At 35.3% G+C, this 19855-nt stretch overlaps 1 protein-coding gene across 1 annotated transcript in view; it reads right to left on the bottom strand.

Moving 5' to 3' along the window:
• The window catches only part of Gys2 (glycogen synthase 2), a 52024-nt gene extending 41635 nt beyond the window's left edge, over nt 1–10389 (bottom strand). Inside the window, exon 1 of the mRNA XM_027934194.2 lies at nt 10258–10389. Coding sequence (XP_027789995.1) covers nt 10258–10378 — 121 coding nt within the window. The 5' untranslated portion in view covers nt 10379–10389. The remainder of the gene's footprint in view (nt 1–10257) is intronic.
• Between the last annotated feature and the right edge of the window lie 9466 nt (nt 10390–19855).

Raw genomic sequence — 19855 nt, 5'->3', positions numbered from 1 at the left:
AAGGAATCTGAAGAGAGGCTTGGAGTAAAACAGCACTTGGTTTAAAGTTCCATTCACAGTGAAGCCTCAAAGTAAGGACAAACAGCCATTGTCACATGTCCTCTGCAGTAGTCACCTTTCACCTCTTCTCCCTTCTCCAAGAAAGGGCTCAGGTGTATTCAAGTCATGGCCATTGTTGCTTGCAATTGGGAGAAAAATCTCCCAGGCTAAGGTGCATTCCCTTTCTAAGGCCTAAGCAAGGTTCCTTTTGACAAGGGGAAAGACATGATAGATTTTGATGGGAAATGCGGGGCCAACTCTGATGGCAATCAGTGACAGAAATTTCAGACTCCTGTCATTGCTTTATTTCCCCCTTGGGCATTGCTGCTACCAGTATTAAAACATAAAACCAAAAAACTGTGTGTACTCCTGGATGCAGCACTTCCAAATCTAGAAAATTATCCTGGGGGAAAATAAGAAGAGTGACCAAAGATATGTGTGCAGGGTATCTATTGAAGCGATATAATGGCAAAAAATTAACACCGACTTAGATTGAATTAGTTAACTCTCTTAACTAGCCTAAGGCTCAATTATCTCATCTGTTAAATGAGGGTTAAGTAGTGGTTAGCTTAGGCAGAAAGAGTGATTGTAGTGGCAGTGTTAAAAACCAGGTCTCATTGGCTGGGATGTGGCTCAATGGTAAGTACCTGCCTAGAATGTCTAAGACTCTGGTGTTTGATCCCCAACACTACAAAAACAAAACAAGTAAAATGCCACTTAAAAAGGATGAAAAAATTAGGAATGAGCTATAAGCAAGGGATTGACTCAAGCACTAAAAAATGACAAAATCATGGAATTTGCAGGGAAATGGATGGCATTAGAGCAGATTATGCTAAGTGAAGCTAGCCAATCCTTAAAAAACAAATGCCAAATGTCTTCTTTGATATAAAGAGAGCAACTAAGAACAGAACAGGGAGGAAGAGCATGAGGAAAAGATTAACATTAAACAGAGACGAGTGGGGGGAGAGAAAGGGAGAGAGAAGGGAAACTGCATGGAAATGGAAGGAGACCCTCATTCTTACACAAAATTACATATAAGAGTTTGTGAGGGGAAAGGGGAAAAAAAAACAAGGGAGAGAATTGAATAACAGCAAATGGGGTAGAGAGGGAAGATGGGAGGGAAGGGGAGGGGGGATAGTAGGGGATAGGAAAGGTAGCAGAATACAACAGTCACTAATATGGCATTATGTAAAAATGTGGATGTGTAACCGATGTGATTCTGCAACTTGTATTTGGGGTAAAAATGGGAGTTCATAACCCACTTGAATCAAATGTATGAAAGATGTTATGTCATGAGCTTTGTAATGTTTTGAACAACCAATAAAAAAAAAGAAAGAAAGAAATTCAGTGTGAAATTCTGGAGCTAATAAGAATTGGGCACCAATTTTCAACTCAATTAAAAGCACACCTGTAATCCCAGCGGCTCTTGAGGCTGACATAGGAGGATCACATGTTCAAAGCCAGCCTCAGCAACAGCAAGGCACTAAGTGAGACCCTGTCTCTAAATAACACACAAAATAGGGCTGGGAATGTGGCTCAGTGGCCGAGTGCTCCCGGATTCAATCCCTGGTACCCCCTGCCAGATAGATAGATAGATAGATAGATAGATAGATAGACTTTACTCCTTGTACAATGAAAAGAAAGTTTCTTCTCATTTTCTACTGCTGTTTTACAAAAAAATTTCTAATTAATTGGAATACGGATTTTGATAACTACTGTATTTCTTAAATTTCTTATTTCAGTAGACTTTAAATCATTAGTCTTCTCAATAGTTTTAACCAATGGTCATCATTGCTGTGAAATTTTCTTTAAACCTGAGGCACTCAAAATACACTTTTTGGAAAATTCCCTTTTGAGGGAGTGAGACACAAAAGGCAAATATTGGTACTATTATGTGATGCTAACCAGATTCATTAATATATCAAAGAGCTAATGTGACTCCAAAAATGTAATGCAAACCATTTTCATGCACTTACACAATGTCCTCTTCATCTGTAAAGAAAGACATTTTGTCTTTACACAAAAGAAAGTTGAACTGTCATTTGAACAGTCTAATGAGAACATAATCACACACGGCCCGTAAGGAGGGAGCAGGGAACACCTGAAGAGGCTGTCCAAAATGCACTGGTAAGAGCTTCTTGCTTGGATCAGAATTGATGTGATTCACTTACCCCATTCAACAATGGATCTACATCTATGTAAATTTATGTCCAGGTCAACTATATGTAAACATTTCCCTAAATTCTGGAAATTTTTGTGAACTGTTGACATTATTTGCTAAGGAAAATTACTTTAGAGAAGCAATTTGCAAGAGCAAGTAAAAGGAACTCTGAAGTGTGAGAGTCACATCTTGACAACACATTTAAATACATGTACGTTTTATTCAAAACCATTACCTACAAAAATGCAAAATTTTCAATTAATTTCTCCTCTTCTATATTCTCACCCTATCAGGGGAATAGGCTACAGAGTTTTGGTGATATATATTTATTAAATGCCATACCTTCACTTTTATTCTTGAAAATCCTTATTTGTAACTACGTGTCTCACCCATAGATTTTAGAGCATCCTCGTTCATTATGTTATATGTTTCAAATTCAGATCGATTTGAGTGAATTAAAATATATTTTTATTTGCTAAAGAAGGTAAGGAGAAAGAAAAAAATATTTTAATGGTGCTGGGGATAAACCCAGGGACTTGTGCATATTATATAAGCACTCTACCACTAAGCTATACCCCCAGTTTCTGAAATTCTTTATTTGAAAAAACAAAGGATAAGATTTCAGAATCAAAATACAAAGATAATCAGTGAATTCATTTGCTACTTCTTTTCCTTTATATAGATACTTCCAAAATAGCCAGTGTGTTTATAAGTAGAATGGCTGTGCTCTTTTAGAGTTTCTAGAAATGAAAATATGAAACTTAAAAAAATTACAACCCATGTTGATTGAGACCTGATTATAAATACAGGTTCCACTCCACAATCCTGTGGGGACATCCTCTTCTTGCTATTTCATATACTCAGCACCTATTGCCTCTCCTTGTCCCCTGCATAATTATTTGTCAACTAGTTTCCCTCGGCTTTTACTGTTACCACACTTTGCCCCAGCCTTCTTTCTTAGCATGCTGGAGGATTACTAAGTGCAGGGCATAGAGATAGAGTCTCTCATCTTCAAATTTGAGGTATAAGTCAGAGGTTCACCAACACATACTTCTTTTTTAAAATCAGCAAATAAATGCCATTTTATGTTTTAAAAGATACATTCAATATTATTAGTGAATTATTGGTTTTCCACAGTTTAGATCATTGAATCTGGAATTCACCTTCACTTTCAAACAAGTACTTTGTATCTTATTGATTTGTGTTTTCCTGAAACAACATGGGAGTTATCTTTAGTGTGAGGACAAAGTATCAAGCCTTTCATAAGCAAGAAAAGATGAGCTACCATGGCACATATAGCAAAGAGAAGCTAAAACCCTAACTTTTCACCCAAGAACACTGCTAATTTTACTAAAAATCACTATTCCAAAGCAGAATAGAATGGACACTAGCCATAATAATGACCTCACTGTCTCCATATGTGTGTGTGTATGTGTGCGCACGCACGCATTAGTATTTATTATTATGTACTTCCATAATAAAACTGATTAAATCTTGACTATTTTAAAATGCTCAAGTTATAGAATTTGGAAGTCATTTGTTTACTTCAGGATATGTAATCGCTAATCGGACACTCCTGTACCAAGACACATTTGCAGGAGCAAAGATAGTCATTATGCAGGTAGGACATCATTCTCTGAGGCAGTCCTTCCCTAAATATTTGTGTTCCCAGCACTTTATTAATTCTGCGGTTTAAATCAAAGTAGCTGCAGTCTCCACAGTGAGAGGCGATATTCAACTTTGGGCAAAGCACACTCACCCTGATACATCTACAATGATATTTTCAAATGTTCTATATAGGATAAGCTTGATATTCTGGATAACATGGTATTCTAGATGTAAAGGAAGTGGGGAGACTGGTATTTGTCTTGACTCTGTGTGTGCTATGCAGATTTGCTTGAATTGTGTGGCTCATGTGGTATGGGTTAGGATGCCATTGACTTACCTCTGTCAGGCAAAGAAACTGCAACCCTGAATTACTATGTCATCCATGATTTAATTAACCTTGACCTGTGTCTTTTTTTTATTCTTTCTAATCTTGTGTTTAAAATAAAATCATGGAATCATTCAAAGGGAAAGCCAATATGATAATTGATGATTTAATGTTCTCTTCTTATAAATAAATTTTATGAAAAATTAATAACAATAAGCTAATGCCTACAGAGCATTTATTAAATGCAGGTACTGTTGCAAATAACTTATAATTGATATTTTTAAAAACTTTCACAACAGCATTACAGGTAGATGCAATCCTTATTTTTTAAATGGTGACCCTGAGACAAAGAGAGGTTTGAAATGGATACAACATCACATAGGTAATGGACGAGTTGGGATTCCCACTTAGATAGTCTGACATCAGAATCCTCAGGCTAAAGTCAGCAAGAACATAATTTAAATGAATGGAGCAACAAATTGATGGGTTTCTCAAAAATGGTGTGGGGAAGGAAGGAAACAGGATTCTTATATTTTACTTTGTTTTTGCTTCAGAATCTTCTGGATTGACAAAAAGGAATTTAGGGGCTTAGAGTATTTTGGAGCCACGAATCTTCTTTCTTTTTTCCTTCCTTTTTTTGTAACAGATATATAAATATTATACATATTTATGGGGTACTATATGAGTTTCAGTATATGTATAGATTGCATAATGTTCAAATCAGGGTAAGCATACCCACAGCTAAGATCATACCAGATAGGTAAAAGTTGAAAGCTTTCTATTTAAGATCTAGAACAGAACAAGTATGCAAACTTTCAACCCTTTTATTTATTTATAAAGTATCAGAGCATCAGACAAGAGAAAGCAATAAGTGGTATCCAAATTGGAAAAAAAAAAAAGAAGTCAAATTGTCACTCCTTACAGATGTAGAAACTTCCAAAGACTTTACACAAAAAAAATTATTAGAACTTATAAATGACTTCAGCAAAGTTTCAAATAGTTTTCTATTTGCAAAAATCAACATACATTTCTATATGCCAATAGCAACTTATCTGAAAAAAAGAAATCAAGAAAGCATTCCTATTTACAATAACTACACACAAAATTAAATATCTAAGAAATAATCTACCCAAAGAGGTAAAAGATCTCTACAGTGAAAACTATAAAACATTGATGACAGGGCTGGGGCTGTAGCTCAGCAGCAGAGAACTTGTCAAGCATGCATGAGGCACTGGGTTCGATCCTCAGCACCACATAAAAATAAACAAATAAAATAAAGGCATTCTGTCTATTCACTACTAAAAAACATGTTTTTTTAAAATAAAACATTGATGACAAAATTGAAGAAAAAGAAAAGCTATACAATGTTCATGGATTGTAATAATTAATATTGTTAAAATGGCCATAATATTCAATGAAATTCCTATTGAAATACCAAGGGCATTCATATCAGAAACTGAAAAAGCCGTCTTAAAAATTCATATCAAAGCATAAAAGAACCCAAATAACCAAAGAAATCTTGAGTGGGGAGAAACAAAAAAGCAGGAGGCATCACACTAACAGACTTCAAAATATACAACAAAGTTAAAGTGATCAAAACAGCATTTTACTGTCACAAAAACAGAGTAGTGGAACAAAAAAGAAATTCTAGGAACAAACCATTCATCTATAGCTAAGAGATTTTTGACAAAAGTGTATGAATATATACTGGGGAAAGGACAGTTTCTTTAATAAATGATGCTATGAAAATTGGATATCCACAAGCAGAAGAATGAAACTAAACCTCAACCTTGCACCAGTTACAAAAATCAAGTCAAAATATATTAGACACTTAGATGTGAGATCTGAAACTATGAAACCACTAGTAGAAAATAGGAGAAACTTTTCAGGACATTGGAATAGGCAAGGATTTGTGGATACAACATAGTGAAATTAGACAAATGTGATTTTATTACATTTGTGCAAATCTTCTGCAAAGCAAAGAAAAAGAACAGAATAACAAGACAACCCACAGAATGGGAGAAAATATTTGCAAACTATACAACCTAGTAAGGGATTAAGATAAAAATATATAAGGAGCACAAACAACACACTAGCAAAAAAGAAAAATCCAATTTAAAAATGGGCAATATAGAACCTATATAGACATATTTCATATGAATCATGATTCCTACATCAATCAGAAATCTCTGTAGATCTCTACTTACAAAAGTATGTAGTCTTCTCAAAAAAAAAACACTCTTAAAAAATATATGCACACATCTTTTCAGATACAATTTCTAAAAGTTCACAGGCTCCTTGAGGCCCATGTATATCAAGGTTCTCTCCGACAGAATGCCTCCCTCAGAAGAGTAAACTTGTGGTTATACTGGGTTTCTACCAGGCCATTTGACTACAAGTTTTGAGTTTGTTCATGTGCCCTTGTGCCATGTGACCTAGAGCTGTGATTTCCAGTTTGAGGAGGCAGCAGGTAAAGGTATTATGTCCAGTAACATGCTGACTTGGGACTAAACAATTTGTGTCTGGTCTGTTTTGAGAAGAAAGCTTTTATTTTAGGATTAAATTTCAAAAGTCTTTATACCTCTTAGTTTCGTTTTATTTGTGACAGATTTCATGAAATTCTTTATGATCCAAAATCTTCAACATGATAATCTGACTATAGTTGGAAATGTTTGGGGAAAGTCTGTGGAGAAGAAATGATTGTAATAAGGCCTGAGCAAAGAGAGAGAAAGTAAACTCCCCCCACCCCACAACATTTGGAGAAAACTTCCCATCTTAGGCAGTGCAACTTTTCTGCTATTCTTTGCTCCCAATTCTTAACAGTACTTTTTCAAAAACACATCAGATATTTAGCACTTCCCACTATTTAGAAGTTAATGGCTCTGTTTATTTTTCATGGATTGAAGATAAATTTATTATCCTTAAAGATAATAATTCATCAGGAGCTTCACAATCTAGCCCCAGAAGGTTTCTCCTGTCTTCCTTCATATTCCTTCCTCTTCCCTCTCTGAGCTGCACTGAGATCTCTGAAGAGGGCACACTTCTGCATCTTGGCATGTGTACCAATGCATCTCAGCCTGTGTAGGTCTCTCACATAGAACTCTCTATCTTTATTGCCTCCTCTGTCATATTTGCCCCACAGCAGTTCAAACTTAAATATCAACTCAAATGTCTCTTCATTAGAGAGGTTCTCCACAAACCACAAAACTCAATTAAGAATCCCACCACAGCCACAACCAATAGCACCACACATAATCTTCAAGCACCTTTCTCTCTAACCCTGAAACTACTGCATGTGTCTATAGCTACATGTTCAATGTCAATCTTCCTGCAAGTCTATAAATGCTGAAAGATTGGAAATCAATTCTGTTTTTGTTTGTTTGTTTGTTTGTTTAGGGTACCAGAGATTGAACTCAAGGGCATTCAACCATGGAGCCACATTCCCAGCCCTATTTGTATTTTATTTAGAGACAGGGTCTCACTGAATTGCTTCGCACCTTGCTTTTGCTGAGGCTGGCTTTGAACTCGAGATCCTCTTGCCTCAGCCTCCCAAGCCACTGGGATTATGGGAGTGTGCTACCCTGCCCAGCTCAATTCTATTTTGTTAAATTCTGTCTCTTTAGTCTTTTATTGCTTGACACCTAACAGATACTTGATAAATCTTTTTTGAATGGATAATAACAAAAAATGGATAATTAATAAAAGCAATAAATTTAAGGTTAATATGAACCACTGAAAGGTTATTTGGATGTTATTATTAACAACCAATAGTTTAATTGTGACTCCTTTGTTAGTTATACTTTAAACATTTCCATAACTCACTGGCAAAGAACTGGTAGTGAGAAATTTTGTTCCTCTCTAAAAAACCCTTTTTTTCTTTGTTATGAAAAAACTTCCTTGTTTGCCACAGAACATTGTAAGATGACTCAAACATATTTTCATTTTATTCATGAATAATCTGATACTGAGATAGTTCAAGAGGGTTTTTTTATTATTCAGAGGTCTCTAACATTTGACTGCAAGTCAGAGCTTTTTCATCTATAGGACATATCCTTAGACAGTAGAGATCTCAAAATTTAATTCTTATGTAGCAGTAAAAAATGGGGAATCAGACTGGGAAGAAACCTACATCTTAGTCCTTTGTCTTCCGTTTGCTTGTTCATTTAATGCCTCTATATATCTATTTTGTGTATTACATAGAAGGGTTGGATTTATAATCTCTAAGATGCCTCAAGCTGTGGCTATAAACTGCAGGAAAGTCAAGTTCAAAGCAAATTTATATTGTCAGGGATGAATGGAATCATTGTACGTCTCTATTAAAATTTTTGACAAAATCAGTCTGAGAGAGATATTAAAAATATCAAGACTGAAATCAGCATGCACATGATTGGGATTTAAGACCCATGGGATAAGTTTTCATTAGTTCCATTAATGTTTGATAAATGGAGAGCAAACAAGGAAAGAAAGGGGGCTTGCTAAAGTGTGGGCACTGGGCTGAGGTCGTCTGGGCTGACTCTGTTTGCTAAGAACCGCTCACCCCAATTTTTTCCACCAAGGAGCTATGTCCTTGAGCTCTTGCTTACTCCACTGAGGAAATCTTCATTTCAAGGTATGCCCTGGGATTCATGTATTGTAGGGTGGCTCTATGCCAGAAACCTTGGCCATTTTTAAAAACTGGGCAAAAAGGAACAGTTTTTCATGTGGTTTCTGTTTTCTTTTAGCTGATATTGGGTGATATATATATATATATATATATATATATATATATATATATATATATATATATGAGATCCATTAGATCCAGGACCTTCATTCGACCTGTTCCTTTTCCTCTGGATTACATAATTAAAATTAATTTATTCCCTTCTTTTGCAGTGGAGTTCATATTACATAATATTTTGCAAAATAAAACTTGTTTGCTCACAATAAAAATAAAATAAAATAAAAACTGGGCAGAAAAAAAAAACTGTGACAGGAAAAAGAACATTGGAAAGATCTACTTGTAAGATACTTCTCTACTGTACAGTAAAGTCCCTTTTCTCCTTGCTCCTTCTCAATGCAGCCAGGAAGACTGGACCTTGTTCTCTCACCTGAATTCTATGCCCTTTTGCATAGGCAGAATTAATTGATAATTTTGATTTAAGGAATTTTACAAATGCAATTTTTGAACAGTTGGCATAAGATAAAAATCAGAACAGAAGCCAAGTGTAATCGTAATTTGGGATTATTCTGGGTCTAACTAGTCAAAAGGAAGAAGCCATGTATCATATTCATGTTTTCATTTCAGCTTCTTCAAATTATACAGCTTGTCACTGCTATTTACCCATCAATCTCTGGACCTGTTTCTTCATGATATTAAAGGATTCTGCCTTCAAAACCATTATCTTTTCTCTGTTAGATAATGTTTTTTCCTTCATAGTCTTAACAATTTTTAACTAGAATCTATCAATCTATAAGAATTGTTCTTTGATAATTGTACAGGTACCTGTAGTATTAAAACCAATCTAGGTTGCCTTCTCCAACCCAGCATAATCAGGTTATATCTTATTAGAAAATTATTTTATTTGATCAATTTGATTTTCTTTCTTATTTTATAATTTCTATGTATGCATAGCATTGAAGAAAAATACTTTCAGTCTTTTGAGTAGCAGTACAGCATTTTGTCTTCTGATCAGCTTTTACATTAAAACTTTAATTCAAAACTAATCTTAAATTATTAGAAATGCTATGAAATGTTTCATACAATTGCTAATAGCATGAGGAGTTTAAGTTTCTTCATATGGTACTTCCCAAAATAAAGGACTTAAAAGCACTTAAAGTACTTATGAAGATTTTATTGATGAAAAAAAATCATAAAACAACAAAAAACAAACTTTTCACTCTTATTTTATTGTAACATGGATTTAAAATTATTATTTGAATTCACATTTTCTGGCAATGACTAATTTTTTCACTTACTCCCTCTTCAACACATATACAAGTCTTAAGTTTTCACTGTCTGTTGAAACAGATTAGATCAAATGTCACCCTTGCTCATGCATTATCACTGAAGCATCACCTATGAAATCTGAATCTATATTCTTCAGCAACCTGAGAAATAGTTACCATCAGGAGCAGCACAAACCTTTATTGGTCACCTCCCAAGAAACTTCAAAGAGCAGTAAATCCTCCACAGGAAGTTTTTCAGCTTCCCACTGAGGAAGCCCACTTAGGGATGTCACAGATAATGATCGGCCTCGAAGCATTCTTCTTCCAGTCTTCTAAAACCCTTGATTGATTCCCTGTTTCAATTAATTGCAATTCCTGGATAGGAGCACTTAGAAACACGGAAGTTTAGAGCTGGTAGGTATCAAGCTCTAGTAGATACTCAAAGAGTAAATGAGTAGAACAAAATCTCCAGTGCTTCCCAGAGAACTCCCAATTGAAGGAGGGCTTATCTTTTTGTCCAATGAGGACACTATCCCTTACTACTATCTACCTAAATGACCCAGAGCAATCTCGAGTAAAATCCTGCTGTTCAGGGCTTGAGCAGGCTCCTCCTGGGACAGGTTGAGCGTGATACAAATCCAGCCCTTTAGCCCTTGTCCTTTTGACCAAGCTAGACTCACACTGTCTCCAGGGCTTGTTTCATCATTTCCAGAGCAATCCAATATTAGCAAAGCAATTTCACTCATAAAGTTTGCAGACTACATGTAGAACTGGTTGAGATATGTTTCCAGTTTTAAATTCTTTTAGCTTTCTGTTCTTTGTTTCTTTCCTGTTTTTTGAGGGGGAGCGGGTACCAGGGATTGAACTCAAGAGCACTCAACCACAGGGGCACATCTCCAGTCCTATTTTGTTTAGAGAGAGGGTCTCACTGAGTTGCTTAGCAACTCACCTTTGCTGAGGCTGGCTTTAAACTTGAGATCCTCCTGCCTTAGCCTCCCAAGCCGCTGGGATTACAGGTGTGCATCACAGCGCCTGGCTCTATTCTTTCTTTTTTAACACTTTTTTCTAGAGCTTTAAAAAAATTTATTTCTGATTATTTCCTTCTACACTTACAAATTTAATTTTGATGATAAGCATAGCTCTTGTTTATCTCTTTCTTAATAACTTAAATTCCCCCCCCATATCAAAAGTATAAATCTCAGTGTGTCTTTGGGTATAGCATATAATAAATGTATTTTTGACTGGTCAATGATTATCAGTCCACAGTTAAATGAGCTAGTAGAAATTAATTTTAGTCACACTGTATATTTACAAATATGATCAAATTGATAAAGAATGATTCAATGATCCCAGTGTGGTTTCACACACCTATGATCTTAGTACCTTGGGAGGTTGAGGCAGGAAGATCACAAGTTTGAAGACAGTCTCTGCAACTTAGCAAGACCCTGTCTCAAAATTAAAATAAAAAAGGGCTAGAGATGTAGCTCAATGGCTGAGCACACCTGAGTTCCATCCCCAGTGCCAAAAAAAATATTAATAACAATAATAATTTAATGGATGTGGATGGGAATATGTTCAAATACAGGAAAAAAGTTACAATAGAAATATCATTAGGATAACATTGCCAATAAATGCCGTATATTTGCTCTATCATGTGTTTGTATGTGTATTTGTATCAATATATTCACACACACACACACACACACACACACACAATTTTGTTTCTAAAGTAAGGACATTCACAGCATGCTTTAATTTGAACCATCTTGCTTTACAGATTTACCTGGCAGTCTGTATTTTTACATTATACCATGTAGTAGTAGAATTGAAGCTCATACAAAATAATGTTCAGGTTAGAATTATAAGTACATTGTCAAAGCATAATTTGTTCCTTATTATAATACTATTTTAGAAACATTTATTGGGTCTGTAGTCTCACTCCATGTAGTTGGCCTAATTGACTTAAGCCTGTTTTAATGACTCAAGATAGGTAAAATCATATTTTATTATGTTATATTAATAATTTATGTAAATCAAGAAAAATAAACATGTCTTCCATGATTCAGCAACATATTTGATTATCTTTGTCTACAAATGTAAATATACATACACAGTTTATTATCCATTTGTTTGAATTGTGGGAAAAAAAAGGGTACATGGCTAATCAAAAAATCAAGTACTAAAATAATAGAGATATGAGGCTATGTTGTTGAAAAGACTTTTTTACATAATGATTTATTTGTTCGTGTTGACTTAACTTCTGAGTGTTCTGCAAACACAAATTCCAATAAAGCCCAACAGAAGGACATGTTGATGAGGAATGAGATGAGATGACAGGGACATGATAGAGCTTTGCGTTTGCAGTGCTTCCTCTCAACAACCTTGAGATTGGTTTTTCCAGGATTGAACAAGCCACAGGAGAGCTGATTCACAGTATTCAACATACACCAAAAGAGTGATTTATTCATTTACAGTATGTTCCAGGTGGCAAGTGCTTGGTCTGGAACCGTCCATTCAGCCACTTATCAGATATGTAACCTTGAGCAGATGTTTATATAAGCTTTAGTTTACTTATTATAATGAGGATGAGATAATTTACATTAGAGAATTAATGTAGTGCCTGGCACTATGCCAAACACTTTAGTAATGCTCAGCCTTATTTATAAAACATATGGTGGCCTATTAAAACCTTCCCCAAAGGGCATTGGTTACCAATGGAGAGGAATGGGAGGCTAATTTTCTTAATTTTTTTATATTGTACTATACATGTTTGTTACCTGTTTGGTACTTTATTATATTAAACACTTTGGAAGAAAATGACCTAAGATTAATAAATACATTTTATAATGTGGTAAATGAAAATAACTAAGATACAAGATAACATAAGTAGTATGTCTGAATCAATGTTGTAATAACATGTGTGTGTGTAGTCATGAAGTATATATGAAGAGAAGACTAAAATAGACACGAACAAAAAATTTGGAGGATACGTGCCAAAACTCTTACAGTTATTGTCTGTAAGTGACAGTGGTTATGACCAGTATTTATGTGGTCTTTTTGGTTTATTTGTGTTTTACAAATTTTCTGTAATAATCATGAATTACAGATATGCACACCATGCACAGGATAAATCAAAACGGTTTTCAAATTTAATCATATCATAAGGTTTTGCATAATTCTACTCTTGTTATTGTGATGTTTTGAAATTCCTTGTCCTTAGTTCCCATTTGACTTATTTTTAATATCAAGTACCAGTATTTTCAGCAACATATCATATCTTAATGACACCTCCCATCAGGCTTCTGTACTTTTTTTTTAATCTTGTTATTCTCAACATGAGGTCACTCTTCACCAATTCTTTGCTTTTTAGTGGCAAATGCTATTTTCAAAATTGCTCCTGGAGTCAAGAGAAGGGAAATAAATAGAACTAAAAGAAATATGTCCATGTTTTCATCTATCCTTGCTCTCTGGATGAAGTGCCTTCTTCCATATGTATGTGCAGAGAAAGGCAGTCATTTCTGCAGATTTGGAGGAGGATCAGGCAAAGTTCTCTGCTTCCGAAATCCCTGAATACTGTCCTATAAGGTTTATGCTAAACGCACAAATAAATGAGTTGGCAGCAGAAAGATAAGAGCTGTTGAGGCAGAAAGGGAGACAGGACTTCTCTAAGGTAGGAAAAAGGTGCTCAAAAGACCCTGATTCCTAATTTCACTCCCACACTAAAATCTTATCTTTCAATGGGAAGAGGCAAGAGGGCAAATTAGGGGGGAAAAAAGAAAGAAAAGAAAAGAAGACAACTTGTATTTGGTTTCCTTGATAAGTAAATATTCCAGCAGAGGTCACTAGATACATTTAGAAGAACACACATTTGCTTTGACATTTTGGAATCTCTTTGAAAGTCTTTAAAGGACTTCCAAGGTTTGATTAGCCTGGACCTGCATATTCAGAATGACTTCGTTAGTGTATTAATGATGTACCTACTGTGGGTCGAGCAGTTGATTCCCAGATTAAGGAACTAAGGAAGAGATTATTTATGTTTTATAATAAAATATGTATGTCAATGAATATTTTTCTTTCAGAGTTTCCTATGAGTATATTTTTCAGAAATCCAATAAGCTTGAAAAATAATAATGTTGAAGTAGTCTAATGTTGTCAGTATTCACTAGATTTTGAGATGTCCCTGTTCATCTTTTTATCATCACAATGTTGTAAAGTGACTGATCTCTGTGGAAGTGGGCACCTGCCACTTGCTCCATCCAACTTTATCATCTAACACTCAGAACCACAAATCCAGTGTTCCCCAGTGACATCAAAGCCCCTGCACCATGCTGTGGCCTGCTTCTCTTCCAGTGCTGATATTGTTCCAGCTGCCAGGAATAGCCTGTCTGCCATCATCCCATACCTAGCCAGCTCTTTCATTCTCTGACTCTTTCACCTAGAACAAGACTTTCCTGAGTTTCATCCCCATAGATTCTGTTATGTAATCCTCCTAATGCTCCTTGATTGCCATGGGCATATTTATAAGTACACCTGTCATAGCACATTTTATAATGAAGTTCAGTGTTTGTATTTGTTTCTCCTCTACACCAAGTCCAAAGAAGCTGAAACTCTATTGTTTCTATCTTCAAACTGTAGCTTCCAGCACAGGGCATAGCACAGCACTCCATAAAAGTCTGAAGGTGTAGGCTGTTGCTGTTTCATGGGTAGTTTTATATGATATTGTCTACATTTGTGAGACAATATTTCAATGATGGGGGACAGAAGGACAGTCAGTGTAAGTAGTGAATGACTGGGTCAGGAAGATAGGGACTAATTCAAAGGAAATAAAATGCTAATACCTCCAGAGCACTTTCCCCTCCTCTAACCTGTTGCCAAGGTTACCTGCCTCCAGGGAATTGTTTCTCTCTTCAAGGAGTTGTTAATGAGTAGCCCTGGGGTAGCTCCCTTCTTGCACCTACCCCTGGGTGGGTTTGTTCCTGCCCTTGGATCATTCCACCTTTTGGGTCAAATAGGCTGGATGGGAAGAGAGGGCATGAGAACAAAAAGAAATCTAATATCTATAAAAGGGGCAGGGCACTCCTACTCCCCTGGGCACCAACTTGGACTCCATCCTCTGCAGAGGATCTCCTCCCCACCCCATCCTTTAAATAAAACCTTTTGTGCTTGCCTTGTCAGTTATCAGGTATTCAATCTTTAGTGCTGGGAGTACAGGATTTGAGCCATGATTCTCAACACTGACATCAATGATTCATAGGATAGTGAGAACGTAGGGTTAAAAAAGAAAACAACAGCAGAGATGAAGCATATCCAAGAATAAGGTTAAAACTGAATATTGTCACTTGAAACTCTTTACACCCTGAATTGACTTCAAAATATGCTGCAAAATATGCTTCCTATCAGTCCACATGAGACAGGATATAATGTGTCTTATACTATTTTCAGTGATCATGTTTTAAAAAATCAGTTTCTCCAGCATTATATCGATACCAAACAGACATGTAGACCAATGGTACAGAATAGATGACACAAAGACAAACCCATGTAAATAGTTATTTCATACTAGAAAAAAAATCATCAAAAACATTAATTGGAGAAAAGATACCTCTTAACAAATGGTTCTGGGAAAACTGGAAATCCATATGTAACAAAATGAAATTAAACTCCTATCTCTCACCATGCACAAAACTCAAAGTGGATCAAAGACTTAGGCACTAGAACAGAGACCCTGCACCTAATAGAAGAAACAGTAGGCCCAAATCTTCACCATGTTGGCTTAGGAACTGACTGCTTTAACAAGACTCCATTTGACCCAGTTATCCCACTCCTTGGTTTATACCCAAAAGACTGAAAATTAGCATATACAGTAACACAGCCACATCAATGTTTATAGCAGCTCAATTAATAGTAGCCAAAATACGGAACCGACCTAGATGCCCTTCAACAGATGAACGGATTCAAAAAATGTGGTATATACACACAATGAAATATTACTCAGCCTTAAAGAAGAATGAAATTATGGCATTTGAGGTAAATGGATGGAGCTAGAGAATATAATGCTAAGAGAAATAAGCCAATTCCAAAAAATCAAAGGCCAAATATTTTCTCTGATATGTGGATACTAATTCACAATAAGGGGGCAGGGGGCTAGGAAAAAATAGAGGTACTCTGAATTAGGCAGAGGGGAGTGAAGATAGGAGAGGGAGTATGGGGATAGGAAGGATACTAGAATGAATCAGACATTATTACCCTATGTACATGTATGACTACACAACTGGTGTGATTCTACATCATGTACAACCAGAAGAATGAGAAATTATACTCCATTTATGTATGATGTATGAAAATACATTCTACTGTCATGTGTAACTAATTGGAACAAATAAAAAAAATCAGTTTTTTAGTAGATCCTGTTTTTATCTTTAAATGAGTTTTGGATGCCCTAAAACATTTTTATTTTTGAAATTTAAGTGCCTTAATATTTATGAGTCAAGGCAGTTAAGAAAGTATTTAAAAGTCATTTACTTTTAAGGTAATATGCAAATGCATTATTGGGCTTAAAAAGTATTCAAAATTAACATAAAGACAAAATATATTTTCTTATCTATATGGATATTAACTAAATATAATATTTAGGTTGAACACCGGCTTTTAACATCAGTCTATGTTCTGTAAAATGCAATCAAACTAATATTTGTTACAAAGACTGCATTGTGCAACCTTCCCTCCCTACTGACTGCTTACTAGTATTAGGGGTAGACAAATTACAATACATTTTTAAATATTAAATAAGCAGCTCAGGTAGTCTCCTTGCAAAGACCTTGACTAGTACATATTATGTTATTTTTATCTACAGTTAAAAATATCTTATGCATTGTTTTCTTTGAATTGTGTCACTGATTAGAAATGACTGTGCCTTCAGCATGAATTGAAAGCGCCAGCTGCCTGGTGTCAGGTGTGAGGCATGATGTCCAGGCTAGTCATCTAGTTCCTCACAGCTCAGAGGACGTGCCTGGCAACCATCAGTGTTTTGTAATGTGGGTGCCTAGTTCCATGTCAATAGAGCAAACAAGAGAGAACTTGGGAAGCAAGATGTCATCACCTTTTGATTGATTTTTCCCCTTTGGGAGAAAAATGTACTGTGTTATTTAACCCTTTGTAACCTCTAGGCTTTCTACATTTCCTGGAAAGTTGTTTTTACCTGAACACAGATTCATCTCAGAATAATCTCACCAACTGTGTGTCTGTTCTTCTCCTATCCCTAGTAATAAAATTTCTTGGTTGTATTAAAATAAATTTAATTAAATCTGTCTTTTAGGGATGCAAGTTAAATGTATTGGTTTTGACATTGTAAACCTGTCCTTAATGATATGGGCACAGGATATTTAAGTGTAGGACATTTAAAGGAAATGATAGTTCTTCCATCATCAGCTTCTATGGGTTTCAAGATAGTAATCTAGAAATAAGGAAATGTCCACCTCAATGCTACATTCAGTTTACCTTGTGTCTATTCAGATAGCGCCTGTTCTGTGGGCTTGAAAAGGGGAACAGAATTATTTGCTATTAATTAATGCTTATTATGTGTTATATAATGAAAACACTTTATAAAGTGTAACATTTAGTGGAATTTCAAAATTTCCCAAAGAGAAAATTACTCACTTAACCTTGAAAATTTTTGTGAGCTCTGATTACTATAAACTCTAACAAACAGCTCTTAAAAATCTCATGACTGAATTGTCATAGGTAGTTTTATTTCATCATCTGGACAAGAATGAAGGAATCAATCATCACTAGAACTTTAAGAATGTTTGTAAAAAGCACATTATAAAAGAAAAAAGTTGTTGTTTTTCTAAGGTAGAAGGCTGAAAAAAAGAAACAAGAAGATAATATTAATTTCTCAGAATTTCTGAATATTATAATGCCCTTGCAATTATTATTGACTTTTTAAAAATGTGTTCTAATTAGTTATACATGACAGCAGAATGCATTTTGATTCATTGTACACAAATGGAGCACAACTTTTCCTTTCTCTGGTTGTACCCAATAGAGTTGTACCGTATATGCAGTCATACCTGAACCTAGGGTCATGATGTTCATCTCATTCCACCATCTGACCTACTACTCTCATGTCATACTTAATGACTTGGAAAGGAATTTCTAACATTTCTTGTTTCATTAAAAAAGAATAAATAAACAATATGTTCACCTAGTTCAAAAACCATAAACTACAAAAATAACACCTTTAAATTCTCTCTTTTATCTGTCCAAGGCTTAGCACTTTCCCTTTTCCCAAACACCACCCCCTGAACTTTAAAGATTCATAGACATTTTTGTAGCCTTATACTCAATCTAGCTTGCCTGTTTGCTTCCTCTTTCCTTTTATTTTTTATGTTTTTAAATTTCGTTCTTTCTGGCACACAGGCTGACCTTGAATGTACAATCCTCCTGCATCAGTCTCCCCAAATAGCTGGGATTGCAGGAGTGTGCCATCATGCCCAGCTATAGCTTTTTAATTTCTTAATATATACACAATCAGATAAAAATATACTTTTTCTGAGCTGGGGTTGTGGCTCAGTGACAAAGCACTCACCTAGCGTGTCTGAGGCACTGGGTTCGATCCTCGGCACCACATAAAAATTAATAAACAAAATAAAGGTATTGTGTCTATCTACAACTAAAAAAAATACATTTTTTATCCCTGAAACTATTTCTACATCTTTCTGTATTGATATGTAGAGAGCTTGCTCATTCTTTTATATAATGGAACCCTATTCTACTGAATGAATAGAAAAATCTTATGTGGACATTTCAGTTTTTATCTTTTGCTATTATAAAACAGCACATACTGACTACATCATGCTGTTCTTTTGCTAGAATGCAGGTTAATTCCCCAAAATGAAACTGAGTAAAAGAGCATACACTTTTCATTTCGGTAGATATTGCTAAATTGCCCTCCATAGGATTATGCCAACCCATACTCCTTCCAGCAATCTATGAGTTCCATTTCCCCATGAATAATAGAATGTGTTACCAACATTTGGATTTTTCCTTTTAGGTGAGAGAAACTTTAATTTTAATTTACACTGGTAAATTACTTACATATACTTTTAATATACATTTGTAAATGAATTTATTTTTTCAATTGTTAAAACAGCAATTCTTTTGGTTCTATTTTATTTGGGGTAGGGGGGCACCAGGGATTGAACTCAGGACACTCCACCACTGAGCCATATCCCCAGGCCTATTTTGTATTTTATTTAGAGGCAGGGTCTCACTGAGTTGCTTAGTGTCTAGCCCTTGCTGAGGCTGGCTTTGAACTTGCAATCCTCCTGCCTCAGTCTCCAGAGCCACTGGGATTACAGGCATGCACCTCAGCCCTGGGCTTCAATTTGGTTCTTAATGATGTTATCTATTCACATCTCTTTAATTTTTTCTCCATATTTCCAGTATCAATTTCTAATAAGTCTTTACACAAAAAGGCAGCTCACCCATTGCTTGCGATATGAATTGAAATTTTCTTTCTTTATAAATTTTTAAATTTGTTTGAATTAGTTATACGCGACAGTAGAATGCATCTGTGCACTTTCATGTATCACACATAAATGGGGTATAATTTCTCATTTTTCTGATTGTGCTTGTTTATGTTTTGTTTCCCTGAAGATAGGAACTATCATAGCAGCTAGAAGAATTACTTATACCAGGTACTCAATAAACATTTGTATTTGGCAGATTTAATGTGTTATGGCTTCCTGTGACAGATACTTCTTTAACTTTGTTCCCGCAGAAACCAGTGTTCC

This window comes from Marmota flaviventris, chromosome 3 (genome assembly GCF_047511675.1).
Source record: "Marmota flaviventris isolate mMarFla1 chromosome 3, mMarFla1.hap1, whole genome shotgun sequence".
Lineage (NCBI taxonomy): Eukaryota > Metazoa > Chordata > Mammalia > Rodentia > Sciuridae > Marmota > Marmota flaviventris.
This window is presented reverse-complemented; position numbering and strand designations above follow the sequence as displayed.